The sequence below is a fragment of the Bidens hawaiensis genome, unplaced genomic scaffold (assembly GCF_021521415.1).
Source record: "Bidens hawaiensis isolate Kalapana, Puna unplaced genomic scaffold, B.hawaiensis_p1.1 tig00014686_1, whole genome shotgun sequence".
Lineage (NCBI taxonomy): Eukaryota > Viridiplantae > Streptophyta > Magnoliopsida > Asterales > Asteraceae > Bidens > Bidens hawaiensis.
Window position 1 is genome coordinate 359,525 of NW_027492284.1, and position 14,204 is coordinate 373,728.

Here is a 14,204-nt window from a genome sequence, read left to right on the forward strand (position 1 = left end):
ATTTCTGTCACGTGAACATCATTTGTCAGTTTGTACACGAGTACCCACAAAAACTATATATTAAACCTTACCGAGTACGGTAACGGTAAAACAGTAACATCAAAAGATTTATATAATAATAATTTACCCTTAGTTCCCAACACTATTCACATGCGTGCACAAATCTCACCTGAATCTCCTCCTCCTCCTCTCTCCACCCTTCAATACTCACTTCTCATTCGCACTCACACCATTTCATAATCATAATATTATTCATCATCACCCACTCTTCTTCGTCATATTATTATTATTATTATCATAACCCCATGCTATTTTTAGCACTTTCTATTTTTCCACATTCAATCAACTACTAAAGTCAACTTAGCAGCTTCATTTCAATCTCTTAAATATTACTCAATTTCACTTCCAATGGATCCAAATCTTCACAATCAACAATCGGGCATGAACTCCGGGTTGACCCGATACAGATCCGCACCGAGTTCGTACTTCTCCGATTTGATTAACAGCGGGTTGTATGGAGACGACGATACCGATCCGTTTTTCAATTCTAGGGTTTCCAACGCCGAAACGGATCAAATTATTAATCAATTTGGGGGTTTTGAGAAGCAGTTGATGGATTCTGTTAAGCAAGAAGTTTATTCAGATTCACAGCCACAGCAACAGCAGCAACCGGTTGTTTATCAAAATCAAACTCAATTTCAACCTCAATCGGATCATAATAATAATAATATTAATATTAATAATAATAATAATATTAATAATAATCTTCTTCGTCAGAGTAGCTCACCGGCTGGATTTTTCTCTCACTTAGATCTCGACAATGGTACTTTTTAATCTCTGTTACAAGTTTGCAATAATTGAATTTGTCTGTATGTTTGTTTTATTTTGAGTAGCAGGACAGTCAATTATTATACTCTTGAATAAACTATATGGGGAAAATTATTTGAGTCTTGAATTTGGTACTTTGATAATTGATAGAGCCCTAAATTAGGTAAGATTTTGTAGATAAAAAAGGCTAATTTTTTTGATATATATGTTGGCATGTACATGTACTTTCCAACAAAAGCAATTATCTTGATTTTAGATGTTTATTACAATATTACTTACTGCAAGTGGATGGTATATAACTATATATTATTTGTATAATTTATATAATTGAATTTTTTTAGGATCAACTTGCCTCTTGTTTGTTGTTAATGAACAGTTTACAAGAACTTTATCAAGATTCGAAATTAATTATATTATTCGTAGGTTACCCTTTGATGAGATCGATGGATGATTTTGGAGGTCGTGCGGGGAATATTACAAAGAGGTTGAAGAATGACGCGGGTTTTTCGTCTGGTTTGCTGCCTCGTATCCCTGAAAACGAGGCGAAAGTTATGGAAATGAAAGGTGAACTTACTGATGGAGGTTTTGGGTCGAGTTCTTGGGATGATAGTGATATTTTATCAGATAGTTTCTTGAAAGAGTTCGGAGAAAGTGATCATAGTAAGATGTCAAGTCTAAATTCTTCTGAAAGTCAGGTATTTGATGTCTAATAATTGTATGGTAGATGATTGTTTTTGCTGTTTTTTAACCTGATTATAAGTTTTCCTACACAGCATAATGATGTGGCGAGAATTCGTCCTCCTACTTCACTTGTTCATCACTTGAGTTTGCCTGCAAGAACTGCTGAGTTGGATAAATTAATGCAATTTCAGGATACTGTGCCCTTAAGGAGCCGAGCAAAACGGGGTTGTGCTACCCACCCGAGAAGCATTGCTGAGAGGGTAAATATGTTTGAAAAATGGCGGGTCGGGTGGGTTGAGTAACGGTTCAAATGGGTTCATGCCAAACTGAGAAATTTTTATTATGTCATATGTAAAATGTTTGTTGTCATTCATGTGTTGTGAATGTACAAGTGAATGCTTGTTTTTGGATCTTTTCAGGTAAGACGGACCCGAATAAGTGAAAGAATGAGGAAACTACAAGAGCTTGTCCCAAATATGGACAAGGTAAGATTAAAGTTTTATAGAAAATAAATTTAAATGTTATCATTATATGCTCATAATTAAAGTCTGCAAATATGGTACTTGCAGCAAACAAACACAGCAGACATGTTGGATTTAGCTGTTGACTATATTAAAGAACTTCAGAAAGAAGCCCAGGTATGACATGTGAATAAAACAAGCATAACTATTTTGATCATTTGCAAATACAAATATTTATGTATTGTTTTTTAAAATTTTTACAGACACTTTCAGAGAATCATGCAAAATGCACATGTGCACATAAACAGAAGCTGTAACATGAGTCTAGGCATAAGCATGTCTTGTTTCTGTAAATGATATGTGAAGGGGAAGAAGGTGAAACATGAAAAATGTTGGGATGATTAGGAATAATATTATGCACCTGTAGTGGTGAATATAGATGGATAGATATGGGAATAAGAAACTCCATTGTTGTTGTAACTATAGGTTATTGTTGTATAGTAGTAGTACTCAAGACTGGATTAAGTGTTGTATTCTATTTCCCTTTTCGTTTCTCGCCTAGTAAAGTGACCATGGCCTCAAAATGCTATCCATAGTGGTCGGGACATGTGAGCTACACAAGGTGGACTGGTGGTGGTTTCGCGTTGGCATGTTGGTCAATGGTCAGAAACATATGTTGATGCCGAGTCCAAATGAACAAGGCTCTTTTGCTACATTGTTCCATTGATGGTAATTCATTGTTCCAAATGAACTAGTTTTTGCTTTATTTTTGTTTGATCCATCGATAAAGCAATTTGCATTGTAGTGTTATCATACTTACGACGACCTTATAACTTCTTAGCATGCCATACTTATTGGTAGTTTACACATGATTGTCGGGGGTTTCACCACATTGACACCGGCGGTAACTGCAATGTACAAGAGAGGGGTGAAGGATGGGAAGAGCGATACAATCAAAATTCCATTGCTACATATCGCCAAAAATGGTTGTGTTGAAGGAGTCAAGAGAAGACAGTGAGGAGCTATGTGAAGTTGGATTATTGGTCTAAGTAAAGAAATAATCTATTCTCATCATATGATTCGAACTTGAGTATTATTTATAATAATTTAACAGGTTTAATAATACAAACATTTATACATCCATAGTAAATTATTTTAAATCCTTGAAAGTTGAAACTTGAGAAGAAAAAATAAAACATCCTAACCATGGCTCACCAAACACCATTACTCAAGTTTGAATCATATGACGAGATTTCAACCGTTCCACTATTTTGACGCTCCACCTTACCACAACCGTACATCCTTAATTCCTTACCAGCATAACCACTCTTTCCCTCTGCACATTCATACCTCCATTAATTCTCATAGAAAAACTCATTAAATAATTAAAATAAATATCAATTTAAAATCTACTACTATCATCTGAACATGACTCGTCCATGTCGTACGTTCATTGATTTCTTCAACTTACCAACATATATATATATATATCTCTCAACAGTGATGCATTTAACATACAAAGATTTTATAGTGCTTTGCCATATCTTTTGAAATAATTGCAGAAATATATAATCAATGATGGGCCCTCATGAATAGAGCTAGGTAGGTAGGTTTGCAATTTATGCCTAAGACAATGATGGGCCCTCATGGGCTGAACATCAACATTCAGCACAGCAGTTTTGGGCCAAATTAATTATTCTGAATAGCCTAAGACAAATCACTATCTTAAAATCTTAAAACGTTTTCAAGGAAAATTGATAGAAACAAGTCAACAACTAGAGCTTTAAAGCTATATTTTATTAACTGTGACTAGAGTTATGGGTTGTTTCTTAGCCTCTTAATATTCTCATTAAGAGGTTACATGTGATTCGGTAAGAAATTAAGTGTGTTTGGTTTATAAAAAACACCTCTTAATATATGATTCATGAAGTCTCTTAATAGTTAAGTTTCAGAGACATGCTGAATGATTCAGATTCTACTTCTTAATCAGTGAGGTCTTTTAATGATTCAGCCCGAGATAGCCAAGCAACCTCTTATAGTTATAGATATTGATATGGTTGTTGCCGATAGGGGTGGATTCAAGATTTATTTTTACTACTTCGATTACTTTTGAAGAGCTATGATGTCTATCAATTACATGTAAAAGTTTTAGGGCCGCGTGAGTACTATGATGTCTATAAAGTCGAAGTAAAAGTGTAAAATCAATGTGCGATAAATTAAAAAGTTTAGTTGAAGTTTTTCATCATGATATAATTGAAGTTTCTCCTTAAACTTATATAGTAAACTCCTTTTCGTCGAGCATACTCATCTATTAATACGTGAATGTGAATGTGAATCAACGTGGAATGAATATAACAAATGGATCGTATTGGTTATGGTTGATTGGAATAATATTTACAGTTTTAAGGGAGATGATTTTGTTTTGTTACTTTGTTACTACTTTCATTTCTACTTATAAAAATAGTTGATCAATAATATATAATACATTCCGGTCTATCAATAGTATAACAATAATAGGTATCACGCATGCCACGTGGAATGACACAAAGTTTGATTATGGTTTATTTCCCTTAAATTCAAGTATCACAGGGTTGACGTCTGAGAAAGTACGATGCCAATCTAAATATCCGTAGTATACATAACATACACATTTCGCAAAAAGTATAGCTAGAGGTGCTTGAAACCTATACGCCCTTAGTGGGTCAGCCTCGGTTAGGAATTAAGATCCGTGAATGTGCACTTAAAATTGTTGTCTACAAAATAAGAGTCCGTGAATTGATGGATCATAGTTTTGGACAAATTGGTGAAAACAACAGTTTATTTTGAAGGTGCGTGCAATAACTTTTTTGTAATAAAACCGAAGAATCTAAAATGGTCCCTATGAACGTGTCTTGACTCCTGACGGTTTGAACCATGGGCCAGCTATACACATGTTGGCTCATGTACACCTCCATGATGAATTGTCAATTGTGTATCAATAGGTTATTAGATATTTAGATGTGCATTAGTGTTGTTCCATAAATATGTGTATTAACTGGGTACTAGATTCCTTTTATCTTTTGTTTTATTAGTTTCGGTTCGGTCCACTTTAGTCTGTGAACAACGGACAGCCACGGATGGACATACCCTTTAGGTATTGGTGGCATACTAAACGATAAAAAAAAATTATGTTTACTTTCTGCATTCAAAATTCGAGTGACATAATATATTTCGACAACCCCTATACATGCAAGAGATGACTATCATAACTTAACGTACACACTCATTTTTCTTGACCTAGTAGTTAGTCACTCAATTCACTAATTCGTCTCTCTATTGGTGGTAGGTCATGAGTTCAAGCATTCTTCGGCACATATTTTATATATATTTTTTTAGTTACATTTGCCTATATATCTTAAGTTCTTACAAACATATATATTGAATATATTTTATAAATGCTATATAAATATTTAATGTAACCGACTTGAGGTTATAAGTAAATATTTTAAATTAGCATACTATACAAGTTTAAAGTGTCAACCAACCAATCCGAGAATTTATACTTCAAGCTGATAGATATTATTGAAATGAAAAAGAATAACACCAATAGAAGAAAATTCTGAATCCACCCATGCGAACCATCCTACGTAATTTATGATGCGCATTTATAAATACTTAACATAATGATTAACCGATTATGAATAAAAATTTACTATGTATATGATAAGGCAACAACAACCGCAACATGATGTATGAAGGTAGGATATACACTCGATTAGTATTGGATTAGCTTAAAAGGTACGATGACATTTTAACCTTATTATTGCCATAGTGGTATTATATTTCACGACAACCCAATCGTGGCTATGAGTCTGTCGGAAGTATGTATTCTTGGTTTGGAATTATAGAACCCCACCACCTACTTCACATACTTTTTTCCTTAAGAAAATCTTATAAAAACATAATAAAACTTGTTAATTAAAATACTAGTTAACATTTTTTTTTATCAAATGCTTGTTGATTCACCAATTGAAGTATGCATTGCATGTCCCACTTTTTACTTAATTTTTATTTATAGGTGTTCTTATTCAGATCGACTCCAGCTAAATTAAGTCAAGGTTTTAAGCCTCCACTTTTATAGGCCATGTATCGAAAATAGGGGGTTATGACATTATGTATTATGGGGTTTTAAAGCGTTTAATTAGTACATCACACAAACGAAGGAGGAAGATCTCATGTCCATTATCACTATATGTAATCCATATTTCATAAATCTTGGATATTCTCTAGCGCTATATACATGAAAATAGAAAGGGAAAAAATGCCTCAGCATGATAGTTAGTTTTAGGCCTCTGAACATGTTGAGTCAGCCATGTTGTTATTGATCATCTTCATTTTTTCTCGTATCTACTTTGTCTAAATGTATTCTTTAACTTTCTTAAATTTTGCCAAGTTTATTATATAGTAATAACTGCATATAAAATTGTATACTCAAAATTTATTTGTGTACATCTAAAATCTAATTGGTACGACATGATTATTAGAGTATAAACGAGTAAATTTCCTTAAGAAAACGTTAAATTTAATTAATTTTATCTATATTTCGTGGACGGCTTCTTTTTGTATAAGTCAAGATAGTGGGGAAGGGTAACACGAACACATCAAATTCAGTCCCGTAATTTCAGAAATTTTGTCTACTAATCATATTATTTCCTACTTTTTATAGCTTTGTGAAAATAGACCCTAAGGCCTAACAAGACTAGTCAATTCATTTGCATAGCCATTACAATGTATTATTATTTAGACTCTTGCGTCGTGGAGAAAGGAAAAAGGCATTATGGGCCTAGTCAGCCTCCCACAACGCCGTTAAACCACAACACTTCACTAATCATGACGGCGCCCAACACCATTTTGCCCTCTAGCGCCATTCCTATGGTGGCCTTATCCACTTTTGATGGTGGGGTCTACTTCAAACTCACCAATCACATACAAATACACAGACACACGTTTATTTACTCTTTATTTTTATTTTGAACATTAGTTATACATAGTTAACATACAACACGCTAGTTGAGTTAAAACTCCACTATCGAGGTGATAACTAACTCTTGCTAGTTATCCTACAATACATGGTCTTAGTATTCGTGAATTGATAAAATTTAGGAATATACAAACCTTCATAATTTCATATCAACACATCAACTTTGTCCGAAAACTAACTCATAAACTACTCATGAACCTTCTCTCTTTTTCTTTCCTGCCCCTCTCATAAATCTGCAAGCGTCTCTCACTAACCTTTCATGGTAATATATGATGTAGCTCTTTCCCGAGCCTTCTTCCCTTCTCGTGTGTGTCCAAGAGATCGACAGACTCATTGCAAGATGTTCTAATTTGGTGGTTGTTCATGGGAAAAACATGGCAATGGTTTTTCTTTCTTTCGTGACTTATAACTTTGATATTACAACATTTCTTGTTTTAGAAATATAAATAAAAGTAATTAGGAATTATAATAAGCATATGGCACCACAAAGTGTCAACTCATCAAATTTTAAACAGTAAAGTTCATTCTTATTATTTCAATCGCCATTTTTTCACAAGTTTAATGATGTTTTTAAGCAAAAAGTATATATGCTGACCAATATTGATACTTTAGGAAAAAGTACACTAATGAAACCGAGTAAATGTTATTGTATCCCTATACTCCACATGCTAGTTTTAAATATTACTTTAGTAAAATAAAGTAATATAAGACACCGTATATAAAATGGTACTACACATTTATGAGATATTTTAGAATGTTGATGTTTTGATGGAACATCTCATTAACAAGTCATAAACTTTACCGGTTACAATGTTTCATGTGGATAGTGATGTTTGATGTCACCAACAATTTATCTAAACTTTTTACCCAAGTGAAAATTTTGAAGTGTTTTAAGCATACGATGAGGGAGAATCTAATATCCTAAGCAAGTGAGAGCCATTGAAGTCATTAAGAAAACAATAGCATTCTGAAAACCAAATCAAACTCGTTAAAACAAGAATCAAAACCAAATCAAACTTGTTTAATCAAGAATCCACTATGTCATTAGATCAAAGCACTCAACTATCAATTACAAAATAAAATAGTTTTAGCCAACGAGTAAGCATTATTGGTTTATTTCGTTTTGTTCGAGGTTCGTATAATTTAAGAGCCCGCTACGAATATGAAGTTTTGAGGTTCATATAAACAACTTGACTGTGTGTTGTGGGAGGCGCAATGGCCGGCGCCAAAGCCACCTAAATCATTAACGTCCCTCCAAACCACAACACCCCAAACAACCATGCAGCGCCAACTTCTTCCACACCCCCTCCCTTTATTTCCCAAATGCACCATCTGGTTAACGTTCAAGATCACAAGATGCTCAAAAGTTGGGGTTCATCCACACTAACAACCAATCACATCTTTTTTTTAAAAAAATATTTAGTTAAATCTAGTTTACCCACACCACACATGTTAAAACGTTGACTGGTTAAAGCCTACCGCCTATATATCAGTAGTATGACGTTGATGTGACGTTTTAACTAGTCTTTGCTAGTTAAACTACAACATAATCTAATGAATTTATCATCCATGCTAATAACGCAAGCCAAAAGTCAAAAAAGTGATTTTATCATGTCAAAAGTTGATTAAAACATTATAAGGGAACCTTTATTTATAAGCTGTTATAATAATCCAAACACTAAGTTCTATCAATGCAAACATATTAAGTAAACGTTTCAATGAAATCTAAAACTTCTTGCAATTATCAACAATAACAAAAGTGGTACAAAACCTTTATTTATTTTCAATTATTGAAATTTATTAAGCAATTCCTAACAAAATAGTGAAATACACAACCCCTAAATACGCCTCACCTACTTAACAGTTATAACTCACGCCGCCTTAACGTCCTACCGTTATTTCCTTGTATACACAAACACCCGTGTTAAAACTCCGTAAACGAGACGTTATATCCACAGTCATCTCTTGACGGAGATTCCAACACTAACGGCGGCTGCCTAAGATTCTCAAAATACTCCGTTACGGTCAAACAACCAACTTTAGACGTTGACTCAACGTCCTCCCTTGACGGAATAAACGGAGGCCGTACAACTTCCGTCAACAGGTCCCACTGCAATCCAGTGAAAAACGGGTGCTGCTTGATCTCACACGCGCCTCCACCATACCCTAGCCGGCGCGTGGGATCTCTATCCAGTAGCTTCGTGATTAAGTCCGTCAACGGCGTTGGTTTTCCGGTGAACTTCAACGGCATCGTTAGTATTCTGTTAAACGTATCCTCACGGTTTTTACCGCGAAACGGAGTTGTACCGTACAACATTTCGTAGGATAGTATCCCTAACGCCCACCAGTCCACCGCGAACTCGTGTCCGTCGCCACGGACGACCTCCGGCGCCACGTACTCGTCCGTTCCGACGAACGAGTTCGACCGTTCGCCGGAGCAAAAACTCGCAGTCCGACGTGTCATTGGAGACACGCGTGACGTGTTCAGTTTCTTCAGTTTAACTAACGGTGTAAACTTCCGGTGATTATTATTATTATTAATAATCTCCGGCTCTGATAACGATTTTGGACTGAGGGCACGTGACAGGTCGAAGTCGGTGAGAGTCACGTGACCGGAACTTTGGATTAAAATGTTTTCAGGCTTTAGATCACGGTACACGATCCCCATGGTATGAAGGTGTTCTAATGCACACACGATTTCCGCCAAGTAAAACCGAATAACCGATGGAGAGAAAACGCCGTCGTTTTGCTTGTGACGTAGGACGTTTAGGTCGCCACCGGGGCAAAACGGGATAGCCCATGCCATTATTTCGTCGCCCTCAAACGACCCAATTACCTGTTAAAACGACGACGTTATTAGACAAACGTTAAGAGATAGTATTATGTAAATATGTGGATAAACATTTAGTAACGAGTATAGGTACAGGTTCCTATACTAGTGCCCCATACTGAAATGATAGATTTGGTACAAGTATTTTTGGTACCGTTACATATTGGGTAATGGTATCGGTACCATATAGATATGACTATTATGGAACCAGTATCGGTATTGGTACCGTTACATTATTGGGTAAAGCACCGGTACCATATATATATGACTATTATGGAACCAGTATCAGTATCGGTACCCGTTTTTACTGAATTACACAATTGACCATTGCTAACACTTAACACACACTTAAGAGGTGTAACTTTACCGAGGGAAGAAACGGGTGGGGTTTCTGGTTCAATCGTTCAAGGACGGAAACTTCCCAGTGGGCGCGGCGGTCAGCGTCGGACTTGTCGTGAAGGGAGCATTTGTCGACGACTTTGAGGGCGAATTTGGAGTGAGCAGATGGATCGGTTAGGTGGTCATGAACAAGGAACACTGTGCCCATGGCTCCATTGCCTAAGAGTTTAATTGGTCTGAGATTCTGGAGGTGTAAGGACTCCAGTGAGGTTGCCATTAATGGGATGGAGGTTGAGAGAGTAGAGGTGTGGTGTGAGGATGAGGAAGGTTGTGTGCCACCCTATATAATTATACTTTGATATTACACGAATTTATGCTTACAAAGTTACAATCATAGCATTTTTAAATCAGGGATATTGTGCCACCATTTTTATTTGTATAAAAAAATCAATTAAAGTAATTATTTTCATGTTATAAAATATTCCAAGGATATAATTGTGAATTGTGATAACATATAGTTATCATGAGCTGATTCAAGAGTTAGCATACCGCATACATACTTATTTATGGATAAGTTTGATAGCAGAGATGTTTGTTCAAACTTAAAAAATACATAACTTGGGCTACAGATAAAAATTACGAGACCTATTACAAATCAACGAAAAGATTTTACATGGTTGGACATGTGGCTGTAGGCGGGCCGTCTGGCCCAACTGTCAAACTCAAAAACAATCATTTAGGCCTCCAATTTCACTCAAGACATGCTACTCAAGATTCACAACATTCAAACTTTTTTATAATTGGTTAGACGTGTTCTTTAGCTATCAAAGGCAATTTCGTTCCTTATTTAATATATTTATTTCACTTTTCATTTGATGTTTGTAATTTTAAAATTTTGACATACCTGCCAAAGTAGAAAATCCATGTATAAAGAATTCTTTTGTAGTTGTTTTTATCATTCAAAAATTGTTCTTGGAAATTACTTTTTTTTTCTTTAACTATCGGTTTCACTCTGCTTCAGTCCTACCTTATCAACATTATGCACATGTATGGCACTCAATGTATTTTCGTTTCTATACTTGGTACTAAACATATAATATGCATGTACTTAAGTACCAAACATAATAAGTACTGGTAATCTCGTACAATATTAAGGTATACAAACAAAACGACTTAATGAGACATGATATTCACTTTCATTAGCATTGTGGATTTTCAATAATACATAACCCGTGCCTTTTCTATTATTATTATTTATTTGTTATCACCTAAAATAAAACAAAAATAGAGTACACGTGTACAAGGTTAGAAACAGGAGTAGTGAGAGACAAAACATCACGAGGGTACCCTAATTGACAAGATTGTCCTCAATTTTGAGGGCCTTTTGGAATGTTGCTAGATGCTAATTTATTTCTTTTTCAATAATTTAATCATATATTAAGTTGTTTAATATTCTGTATTTAGTAATAACAAGATAACAAAAGTTATGTTTTAATATCGGAAAATTAAAATTTAATAGTTCAAACTATTATTTATTAGCTAATAATATTTCATTCTTATATATAGTTAATGACAAATCTAACTTTCATTTTTGTTATTAAAAGCAATCCGATAACATAATTATCATAGCTTTATACTTGATATTCACTCGATTTATCTCACAATGATGATGATGATTATGAAAGACGTGTAGAAACATTCAAGCGAAACTGAGTATATATAAATGAAATGTAAATTGAGGAATATGATAGCATAATCATCATAGAAGTCGCCACTATCAATCAAAGAAAGAAATCACTACCACCATCACCTCCGGCATCATCTCCTTCATCTGAAATGCAGAAAGAAATCGAAGATTGAGAGAGAGAGAGAGAGAGAGAGAGAGAGAGAGAGAGAGAGAGATGCAAGCCGGAGAGCACCAGGGTTTCAAGGATTGTTCATTTCTCTTTCTTTAAACGTCTCAAAAAGAAAGGTGGAGTGGATGAAAACAAGAGTTCAGAACACGTATGATGGATATAAGACGTGCATCGTACGCTTAAAAATATATAGAAGTTTTTTAGTAATTTTTTCTCTCAAAGGATAATATATTACACTAAATTTACATGATTTCTCAAAAAAATTACAATAAAAAACCCTAGCCTTTAGTTAAATATACAATTTTTATTTTTTTTTTCTCTTTTTTTTAAACCAATCAATATTGTAACAAGTGTTTCATGTTTTTCGCTTATAACTTTTAAAATTTGATTATTATAAAACTCCGAATATATTGTCATGACGTGTTTTGTATTTATCTACATAGATATATTTTATATAAAAAATAAGCAGTTATATGATATATTAATAATTGAATTCTCCAAATACAAATAAAATGATGATTATCTTAAATAATTAATGGAGAAAATGTGTATCTTGGAGCTTTGAATCTATGATACACATGAAGTAATTGGTGTAACAACTCGGATTTTCTAATCAAGATTTTATCCGTAACCCGACCTATTTTATGGTCAGGAAAATTTATTAGTAAAAATATCGCATTTATGAGTTATTATTTTTATATTTATAATTATTTGTTATATTTACTTACGTTATTAAAATAAACTTTGAAACATGTACATCTTTTAACCTTATACTAAACTTTTACCCCTAAATGTTCCCCTCTCTAATCTATAAGGACTAGACTGCAATATCTATTAATTATAACCAACCAACCCATATACCCATCAATCAACCCGTTTACCCTGATCAAAACCCACACCCAAGACCCGATTAACAAGCCCGTTTACACAAATATATAGCTTGGACCGCAATTTACGTCACAAACATGGAAATTAGATCGTGCATACGATTCCTATTACTTATTTCGGCCTAATCGACTGTTTTAATTAGGAAAACGAAATCATACTGATTTGTATTAACCATTATGAACGATCCGTCTGAACCGCGTAATCAATATAACACATAACGATCTTTATAACCCAATTCCTCTCGTCTGCACCATTCAATATATCTCTAAATCAAAACCCCTCTATGCAATTGAGTTATCCTAACTTGGAACATCGTTTTCTGGTGCACCCATTGGCCGTGACCTGGCGTTCATCGCTTACAATCATATAGTCATCGTTAAGGTAATTTCTTGTTGCTGTCAGTTCGCCGTTAATCTTAGAGGGTGTTTGGGATTGCTTCTTTAAAATGCTTATTGCTTTTTGGAGAGGTAAAAAATTCAAAATGCCCCTCCAAAAGCACCTAAAAGCACCAAATTGATGCTTTTAGGTGCTTTTGGAGGGGCATTTTGGACATTTTGCCTCTCCAAAAAACAATAAGCATTTTAAAGAAACAATCCCAAACATGCCCTTATAGCAAAAGCCCCAACGTAATTTAATAAAACACTGAATGATTTGTTCAATTAGAGATCTAGGGTTTTGTTTGGGTTAGGGATGAACATGGGTGTTAGTTATAAGAGGCCTTTCTTATCTTATTACCATCTGTCAACCCGGTTCAGTTGGTTGTGGTAGTGCGTTTAACTTCCTAGTTCGGCCACTGGCGCGGGTTCGAGTCCCGGCCAGGCCCTTTTTTTAGAAACATTTTGAAATACATATTTAATCTTATAGTTATATAAAACAATCATACATAATCAATATTTCCATAAAACATACGTGTTAACTAATACTTTTTCCGAACTTATGATAAATCGTATATATGTGTATATATGTATACATATGTGATTGCGTATTAAGTAATAAAAATTGTTAAAGGTTTTAATATTCAAAAAGGTTTTTAATTTATATATATACATTAAATGTATTTTTATTTTAAAACAATTATTTGACACAAATCTCTTTATAAAAACTATAAAGTCCTTATAATTATTTGTTTATGTATTTTATATAATCATATTATTTAAAAATAATGGTAATGATCCAAAATAATAAAACTAACAATAAATTAAGGTTATATAAATAACTTTAGCAAGAACATCGATCATCAAGTCCCGAACCTCTATCTAGTTTTAGTTTTATTATTCCATTCATATTTATTTCTCAACTAT

General features: G+C 34.1%; 2 protein-coding genes across 2 annotated transcripts; one reads left to right on the plus strand and one right to left on the minus strand.

Annotated features, from left to right (window-relative positions):
• The first annotated feature begins 265 nt into the window (after positions 1–265).
• On the plus strand, positions 266–2,523 carry LOC143547276 (transcription factor bHLH130-like). Its single transcript, XM_077038740.1, has 6 exons — positions 266–823; positions 1,252–1,523; positions 1,602–1,769; positions 1,929–1,994; positions 2,079–2,147; positions 2,234–2,523. The coding sequence occupies exons 1-6, from the start codon at positions 409–411 to the stop codon at positions 2,285–2,287; spliced, it is 1,044 nt and encodes a 347-aa protein (XP_076894855.1). The 5' UTR covers positions 266–408; the 3' UTR covers positions 2,288–2,523.
• A 6,188-nt stretch (positions 2,524–8,711) lies between these two features.
• Positions 8,712–10,585, minus strand: LOC143547277 (serine/threonine-protein kinase UCN-like). The gene is made up of 2 exons (XM_077038741.1): positions 10,188–10,585; positions 8,712–9,826 (listed from the first exon to the last, which is right to left on the minus strand). The coding sequence occupies exons 1-2, from the start codon at positions 10,434–10,436 to the stop codon at positions 8,915–8,917; spliced, it is 1,161 nt and encodes a 386-aa protein (XP_076894856.1). The 5' UTR covers positions 10,437–10,585; the 3' UTR covers positions 8,712–8,914.
• Between the last annotated feature and the right edge of the window lie 3,619 nt (positions 10,586–14,204).